General features: G+C 36.3%; 1 protein-coding gene across 1 annotated transcript; it reads left to right on the plus strand.

Annotated features, from left to right (window-relative positions):
- The first annotated feature begins 326 nt into the window (after window positions 1–326).
- On the plus strand, window positions 327–5,491 carry LOC132141718 (Fc receptor-like protein 5). Its single transcript, XM_059551379.1, has 6 exons — window positions 327–365; window positions 506–691; window positions 1,677–1,743; window positions 2,431–2,664; window positions 2,818–3,081; window positions 5,487–5,491. Exons 1-6 carry the CDS (start codon window positions 327–329, stop codon window positions 5,489–5,491), a joined length of 795 nt encoding a protein of 264 aa, XP_059407362.1.
- Window positions 5,492–9,290: the final 3,799 nt, after the last annotated feature.

The raw sequence follows: 9,290 nt of genomic DNA on the forward strand, positions 1-9,290 counted from the left end.
AACAGTCAGTCTGACCTGTGAAACCACATGCAATCTGACAGACAGACTCATCTGGTGCAAAAAAGGTCAGACTTTAAACATCCAGAGCAAAACTCTCCAGCTTGGGACGGTTTGCAGCCGAATTTGAAGCGGCTGGGATGAGCATCAGCACCTCCAAGTCCGAGGCCATGGTTCTCAGCCAGAAAAGGGTGGCATGTCCCCCTTTTGAGATTGATGGAGAGCTCCTGCCTCAAGTGGAGGAGATCAAGTATCTTGGGGTCTTGTTCACGAGTGAGGGAAGGATAGAGCAGGAGATTGACAGGCGGATAGGTGCAGCTTCTGTAGTGATGCAGTCGATGTACCTGTCTGTCGTGGTAAAGAAGGAGGTGAGATGCAAGGCCAAGCTCTCGATTTACGGGTCAATCAACGTTCCTACTCTCATCTATGGTCATGAGTGAAGATCCCGGATACAGGTGGCCGAAATGAGCTTTCTCCGTAGGGTGGCTGGGCACTGCCTTAGAGATAGGGTGAGGAGCTCGGCCACTCGGGAGAAGCTCAGAGTAGAGCCGCTGCTCCTCTACATCGAGAGGAGCCAGCTAAGGTGGCTCGGGTATCTGTTACGGATGCCTTCTGGACGCATTCCTGGGGAAGTGTTCTGGGCACTTCCCACCGGGAGGAGGCCTCGGGGAAGACCGAGGACACGCTGGAGGGAGTATGTCTCTCGGCTGGCCTGGGAACGCCTCGGTAACCCCCCGGAAAAGCTGGAGGAAGTGTCTATGGAGAGGGAAGTCTGGGCATCTCTGCTTAGACTGCTGCCCCCACAACTGGCCCTGAATAAGCGGAAGAAGATGGATGGATGGTAATTCAGTTTCTTTCTTTCTTTCAGTTTGACAGGAAGACGCTGTAGAAGCTCACCGTTGTGAGACTAATGGTTTTACAGAATAATGTTTAGTATCTCCTTTAATGCAACCTAAATCTCAAAAAAAGTTTGAATGTTAGATTCCTGTTCATTATAAAGACATTCATGTATAGCTTCTTTAAAATGATTGTGAAATGCCATACAAATAAAACTGTCTTGAACTAACATTTATAGTAAATGGTGTAGGTTGTTTTACAAAAAGGAAGTTTTTTTTTTTTTTACATACAAAACACATTTGCATAGAAACTGGAAGTTATTATAATCACTGACAGATTATCGTAACTTGTCTAGCATGTTCGAAACTCAACATTTGCTCTTTGTGTACCGCTGATGAAAGCCACTGCGAACAAGGTAAAGAGGTTTTACATGTTATTTAATAAAGAGCATGTACATTTCAAATCTGAATTTCAATTTAAGGTGTGTAAATACATGAAGAATAAAGAAATGTTCTTTGTAGATTGTGACAAATAATTTTAGATGCTGGACTTTAACTACAAAAACCAGAGATACAGGATTAAATATCATCTGATCACTGTTATTCATGAAGTGTGTGTGGATCTCTGACACACATGATCTGATATAATAAAATGTTTAATAGAGCAACCCATAGAGTAAGCCTCTGTTGGACAACAAATGAATTGCAAAAAATTATTTGATTAAAGACAAATGACCTATGAATATTATTATTCTAATGTACATAGCATCATTAACATAGACTGACAGTGATTGTTACTGTACTTAATAACTGATGGTAAGTGTTTTTGTTATGGCTGTGAAGATTGCAGTGGTGGTGAAGATCAGAATGACTCTTTCTCTTCCTATCATCTTTCTGCTCATGATTTCTGGTGAGTCACAATTGTTACAGCATTTCTGTAAATGCTTTCTGCAAAACTAAACAAAAACATAATTTAAACTCAAGCAGCCCGTCTTCAGCAGATTAAGAAATGCTCTCAGTAACCAGTTTTTACAGTTCTGCATCATCTTGATAATTTGTGCTTTTTATGCAACACATTGCAGGACTTGTAAACACTTCTCACTTTAACTGAATGATATTGTTTGGCTACAAATGAACAAATTCAAGCTTCACACTGATCTTCTATGTTTTGGGTTGCAGGACTTTTTGCACAATCCTGGAATGTGATTTATGAAACTGAATCAATATGTGCTCTTAAAGGATCCACAGTAAACATGTCATGCTCATATACACACCCTCGGCAGCTGAAATTAATTGATACATTTTGGATAAAGGGATTGGATAGAGAAATGAAAAATGTAAAAACACAGCCAGAGTATAAAGACAGGGTTGAATACATTGAAGACAGAAAAAGACAAACTGCCATCCTCAGACTGCACAACATCACTGTAAATGATGAGAGAGAGTATTGTTTCAGATTAGTAACTAATACTGAGGGAGGAAAATGGATTTGCAAACCAGGAATTCAACTTAAAGTTTCTGGTAATCCACTTCACTCCTTCACTTCTGTTAATAATTTTGTTTCTTGGTCATGGTTATAAAGACGTGTTTTCTCCAGCTCTTCAGGTAAAGGCAGCACAGCTGGTGCTGGAGAAACAAACAGTCAATCTGACCTGTGAAACCACATGCAATCTGACAGACAGATTCATCTGGTACAAAAATGGACAGACTTTACACATCCAGAGTAAAACTCTCCAGCTTCAGTCTGAGCGCAGTGATTCTGGTCATTACAGCTGCGCCGCCAGAGGACATGAACATCTGCACTCTCCTGCTGTCAGCATCACTGCTATGTGTGAGGAGATACTTTTAATAATAAAATATAAAAACAACATGAAGTAAAAATACTGCAAAAAAATAGCAATGTAAGGTGAAATTTATCTTAAAGATCTTCAATGATCTTGAGGGGACAGTGATAGGAAACCGAACCATGTTGATTTACCTCTAGATCCTCCACAGAGCGTCTCGGTGTCCATCAGTCCGTCTGGTGTAATAGTGGAGGGAGATTCAGTGACTCTGAGCTGCAGCAGTGACTCAAACCCTCCTGCTCTCATCTTCAGATGGTTTAAGGAGAATCAAAGCTCAGCTGTTGGATCTGGACAGAGTTTCATCATCTCCAGCTTTAACTCGAGACACAGCGGACGCTACTCTTGTGAGGCTCAGAATCAACACGGATCTCAGAGATCAGACTCTGTTTCAGTCGCTGTTGAAGGTATTTATTATGCTGAGACACTTGTGTTTGACTTGTTTAAAGGGTGAAGTCTCCACCCCTAACTACTGTACATCTATCATCCCTATGTTTTTTTATCTTTATTTCCTTTCCTTTTAGGTGATTGGAATATCATGTTCATCATTGCTGTCTGTGTCACTACTACAATTGTAACTGGATGTGGGCTTTTATTTCTAATCCTCATCATTGTGCACAAAAGGTCGATGAGCAGAACATAAAATAACATATTTAAACATGGATTTTAACATTCAAAACTTGAATCATTCTTTCATTTTACTGAATCAGAAATCATGTTGTTTTCATGTATTTTATAGTCCTGAGCAGTGTAAATAAAAAAGGAACTATTTTAAAGCTATTTTTTAATGTTTAAGCCAATTAAAAAAAAAAAACTTTTATAGTTTTAACAACTTTTACATGCATTTCTCCTCATATATTTATCAACAGGACTAAGAAAATAAATAATGACTCTAAGCACACGGAGAGAAAAAAGGTGGGTTAGAGTCTATAAATAAATAAATAAATAAATAAATAAAATTAATAGAAAAATGGATAATGTCTTGGTAAATTACCTTTATTTTCTCTTCAACAAACAAATAAACATTTTCTTTAAGCTTAATGCGCAAACCAGTGCAATGCATATTTCAAAATATGAGTAAATAACATAAAAAAAACAAAAAACAAACATGAAATTTAACATTTACATCAATTTCTGTAGATAACATGTTAATTATCATACATATTTAAACATTACAAATGTGCAGAGCTGAATGTTCATGGATGGCTGTAAAGTCACAAAAGAAGGTCTAGTTGATCTGCTGCAATTTATTTTATTTTATTTTATTTTCTAATTAAATTAAACAATACTCGGGTAACTGCTGTACTGTAAACTCAACCACTAGTGGGAGCTGAACCCCAGAGTGCATGAGAGCGCGACTTAACTTGCTGATTTAAAGCGTGGAATTATTATATTTAAAGGCATTTAAAGTAGTTATTTTTAATAGCCTATATGACAATGTCTTTTACCTCAAAATTTGAGACGCATTTGTGTCTATTATCATCATTATTATTATCTTACTAGGCTACATATTATTAGTGACAGCTTTTGTACCTTTTTCATCTGACCAACTTTTGCATGTATATCCTTCACTGCTTATGATATTCCACAATTCTGAGCTTTTGATGAGCTGACAATGGTGGTTGGGGTTGTTTTGAAAAAAAAAAAAATCTTTAAAAAAATCTTTCGAAGTTGCAATTGGTTGGCAGATTGTAATGTGTGTTTTTTACCAACTATTTCCACTTTTGATTTAAATTATACAGAGAAATGTACATCATAATAATGAATAATATGATATTTTGCATAAAAAGAGGAAGTGTTTAGCCAAAAAAGTGTTGTTTCACAAGCAGTGAAGCACCCTAATCACAACCTGGACTGAACATTCATGAAATGTTGTTTTAAAGGCCCATAGGCATTGCATAAAACACTAGTACCTTAAAGCTTTCTCTCAATATGTGAGGAGGAAAATTATTTAAAAAAATTAATAAATAAGTTGCTTTGGTTTACCATGGTGTGTAAAAAAATATAAAAAAGTATATATTGTAATAGTTTAAATGTGTCGCATGGACGATATCATACATGGTATTATCTGTCAGTGGATGATCCTACATCAGGTTTACATTGATGGAGAGTACTATTCCATTCATTTATGCGGCTCTATAAATTCTGTAAGTTGCTGATGAAGTAACTATGGTGTTGGGATTGATATAATCTGCTGTTATTGTTGCCATGATGGAGGAGACCTGCATGAAGCCTGATGAAAAGAGTCTGGGTCTAGCATACATTACAGTAACTTAACAGTAAGAATACCTAACCATAACTTAAGCTCTACTCAAGGAGTATTGCTCCTTCAATAAATCATTTTTTGGGTCATATTACTTTATAGATAGTAAGGATATATCAGGAAGTCATGTTGAGTAACAACGTGCTACACCCAATCAAGATCTGGATAACAACTAATATAGGGATGAGGGGACAATGTACACACAAAACTGATTTCGAGTCTTCTTGTTTTAAACTCAGGAACTGCTTCAATTCAGTGCATAGGTCTTTAGATTGAACAGCTCTGGGAGAAACATATTTCTGGTTGATCAGTTTTATTATCATGATGTGGTGAGTGCAAGAGATACAAATACAGGTTAAACAGGCACATTACTTCAGTGTGTTCTTTATTTCGATGATTTAGAGAAAACTCAGACAGATTGTTCAAAATGGTGTGTGGACTGAGTACAGAGCTTAAAATAGTCTGAGCAGGTAAGTTTGATTGACGAAGACTAGGTTCACATTTTCAGTGTTTTCACATACTCATATTCTGTTTTTATACTATCTGCAGGCTAGGGATTCATTAAAGGAACAGTTAGTTGTATTTGATAAATAATTTAATAGCCCTACACACATTTGTCCATTTAATATGAAACAACCCATTAGTATTTCAACCCTTCATTGTTGTTTCACAAGCAAACTTTAGATGCAAACTGGATATGTATTTACACAAATAATGGTGTGATTATATCACCAAGTGCCATGTTTTTGAATCTTGTTCTGTACGTTTGATTTTTGCCATATACTATTCAGAAATGGTGTTGATGTCCGGACAAATTGTCCAGACAGACTTGTTCGATGCTTGTCATACAGAACATGTATTTGCGATTGAGGATAGTAGACTGTATATTTCCTATAAATTGCCATAGATAGTTTCATCTTGAGTAGTGTTGAAGTGTAAGTTCTGATAGATTGGGTCCGACTGGCTCTTGTCCTTATTCTTGGTCCTGGATTTATTTATGGTGGCGTATTGTTTGTCATCAGGAGCGTTCTGATAAACAGCATTATCCTAAATTAAAGACAGAAAGCATCATTCTGTTGAGTTAAGAAGGTGTGTGATTGTGCTAGCTTAGATCTTATAATGAGGTTCCTGCGCTCCTCTCACCTCCTCGCTGTGATGGGGATTGTAAATAGATCTTGCAATAACGCATCCTGAAATAAAGTAAAGAACACAGATTTTTTTAAAGACGAATATGCAACAAATGTGTCTAATATAAATAGTTTTTTGGCACGTAGTATGTAAATGTTCACGCACTTGATTTCTTGACTCTCGTTCTGCACAGACAAGCAGTCACCAGTCCAACTGCACATATGATCACCATGATGGCCAAACCAGCAGCAGCGTAAAGAATATATTGTAAAGGCACTGGGAATATATGTGCAGATGAGGATGAGTTTCTGTGTTCAGCACCTGTATATTATATAGAAACCATTTGGGTCAAACCACTTTGATTTGCATCACGTCATATATGTAGAATGTCATTGTATCTATAAAGGAGTTGTAACTTGCCTGCTTTTTCACCAGCTGGACCAGATGCTTTGACAAAACCTTCAAAAGGAGGACATAACATCAGTTAACCCTTACGATAGAAATGCATGCATTAAAGTAAGAGGTTTGACTACCAGCTGTTGTCAGTGAGAGTGTGCTGTTCTTAGAGGTTGAAGATTTTTGTATAGTCAAGTGCATTTCAGCGCTTGTTCCACGACTTGTTTGCGTTTCCAACATCCTCTGATGTGTCGCTTCCTCCATGTTTCCAGTGTTGGCTATTTGTAAGTTTCAGAAATATTTCAGACATGTCTGTATTTCTGGGGGCCGCCTATAGAATAGCTGTATGACACTTCTTATTTTGTCATTTAGTAAGAAACAATATGGTAGTACTGCAACCCTTCATTACTTTCTCATAGACAATGTTGCTATTAGGGATATGATATTAATACACTCTAAAAAATGCTGGGTTGTTTCAACCCAACTTTGGGTCAAATATGGACTAACCCAACGGTTGCGTTAAATTTGTACATTATATTTTTAACCCAAAAGTTGGGTTAGCCCAAATTTGTCCCAAAGTTAGATAGAAATAACCCAGTATTTTAGAGTGTAGTCTGGCAGTGTGATGAAATGCATAATAGGGCTCATCATTCTTACTTTTAGATACTGTCATAGTTTGACTTTAGTAAATGAGTCAAAACCAAATCTGTCCACTCCGCACCAGTAAATCCCAGAGTCTGACTCCTGTAGATCAGAGATGTTCACAGTGAAGGTGTTTCCTGAATCCTTCAGTGTGTATCTACCTGTAGGTGACTGGTCAGATTTCACTAAAATATCTTTGTCTTCACATGGATCTCTGCAGAAATACTTTATATTGGTTGAAGCCCAGCTGTGGGAACATGTGATTGTGATGCTTCCTTCACTGTGTCCTTGTCTGGAAATTTCGCCAGTAGATGAATTAAATTCTGTTTGATGAAATATGTTTGTTTGGGTTTAGGAATTAGTAGGAAATTTTGCGTTTGTACCATCAGTTCCTCTTCAAGACTCTTCAGTTTCAGTTATTAATTTGCTAAAGTACCTTGACACTGACTGTACTGTACTTATGGTCTTATAACTTTATAATAGGAAGTGTGAATGTTTCACAACCACTGTACTTATTTCCTATAAATGTGTAGTTAATAGCACATATGTACTGTAAACCGATACAATCAGTGGAGAAATTATTTGGTCAGAGAGATCTGGCTAACAAACATATAGTTCTCTGTATGTTAACTAATTGACCCTCTGTAAAATCAACTAGAAGTAATTTTATTTTTTTAAAATAATAAATTGCTCCATTTGGGTTTTTAATTCTTACAATTGTTAACTCGGACCCATTAAGTTTTTTTTATCTTGTTAACATAATTTTTTTGCATATTTATTAGGTCAGTAACATTGATTGCGATGAAGCTTGTTTTAATAATAAAATGTTGTCATGTCCATTCTTGTTGCAAGTATCATGAAAATGATACTTGAAGCAAACAGAAGCAAACTAAAAATATGGTCTCTTCTTCATTCTAGTAAATGCATTAACTTTCAGTCACTGTCTCATTTCAGGCACTGAAATTAAACTAAGTGTGTAAAAGTTTGTTGAACTCATTAAAGCACAAGGCTGTCTGTTAAATATAAAAATAGAATTTTTAAGTAAATAAAACCTTTAGCTGTAATTCCAATTTTCTACTTCAAATTTTCATTTTATTCAATGTGTTACTTGCTGTTTCACAAAGTTACAAATGAATCATACTTGTAGCTGTTTGTGATATTTACTAGCAATTTCTTCCGCCTCCAATTGTTTTCAGAGTACTGTTACATTTTTAGCATTTCATCCAGGATTTCACTCTGCATACCACTGGCTATTTAAAACCCTCTTTCAAAATGACCAGTGTAAAATATTGCTTTACACTTTACTAAATGTAGCCTTAGTTACTGTAATAGCACGATAACCCGTAATTATCTGAGAAAAACTTTAATATGATCCTGGTGAACATAAGGGTTTTTAAGGTAGAGGTCTGTGCATGCTGTTTATTTATTTATTTATTTGCTTTCCTCATGCTCAACAATCTGAAAGTTTCTCATTGACATGAGAGTTTCTATCAAACATCTGAAGAGAACTTACCTGACAGAAACATCCAAAGCCAGAGAGTACCGAAGGATTTCATTTTGTATAATGATCCTATTATGTCTGGTCTATTCCAGTTTTTGTTTTCTATGCTCTGATATTGAATGACTTTTGGCAATGTCGGAGCTTTAAGTAAGTGGTAAAGTGTAAATATACCTATGATCTCCCGTGCGCTCTTCCTCACATGCAAACTGGTTTCTAGAAACCCACGCACTCATATTCAGAACCCGACCACTTCCTCTTGATTAACTTTTGGTTTGAATGGATTTCCTCTTTCACACAGGACCAGGGTCAGGTTGTTTCTGCCTGTCATTATTGGTTATGTAAGGTTTGAGGTGTGCAGTCTGATTCTAGGCCCAGGTGAAACAACCTTTTCAGAGAGAGTCATGTGCTGCCTGTACATTAGTCAGAATGATATTTCAGTGTTTTTGAAGAAGTGGGAATATTAAAAGCTGTTCTCCAAATAGTGTAGCTTTTCTAGCAATGCTACTTTTTCCAAAAAATAGTGTTGTAGCATGACAAAATGCTACGGGGACATTTTTTTAAAGAATTCTCCTGGGACGATTTAATTTGTTTTGTCATGCATTAAACTGAAGTACTGAATAATTTTTCTTATTACTTTTGTTCTTGTTATTATTTTACTATATGTATTTGTATATTTATTTATTTAT

This window comes from Carassius carassius, chromosome 6, assembly GCF_963082965.1.
Source record: "Carassius carassius chromosome 6, fCarCar2.1, whole genome shotgun sequence".
Taxonomy (NCBI): Eukaryota; Metazoa; Chordata; class Actinopteri; order Cypriniformes; family Cyprinidae; genus Carassius; species Carassius carassius.

Coding starts and splice junctions, on each gene's coding strand:
- LOC132141718 (XM_059551379.1), top strand. CDS start 327: ATGCAGTCGATGTACCTGTCTGTCGTGGTAAAGAAGGAG. Junction 366..505: donor CTGTCGTGGTAAAGAAGGAG/GTGAGATGCAAG, acceptor CCTTAGAGATAG/GGTGAGGAGCTCGGCCACTC. Junction 1,744..2,430: donor CTTTCTGCTCATGATTTCTG/GTGAGTCACAAT, acceptor TGTTTTCTCCAG/CTCTTCAGGTAAAGGCAGCA.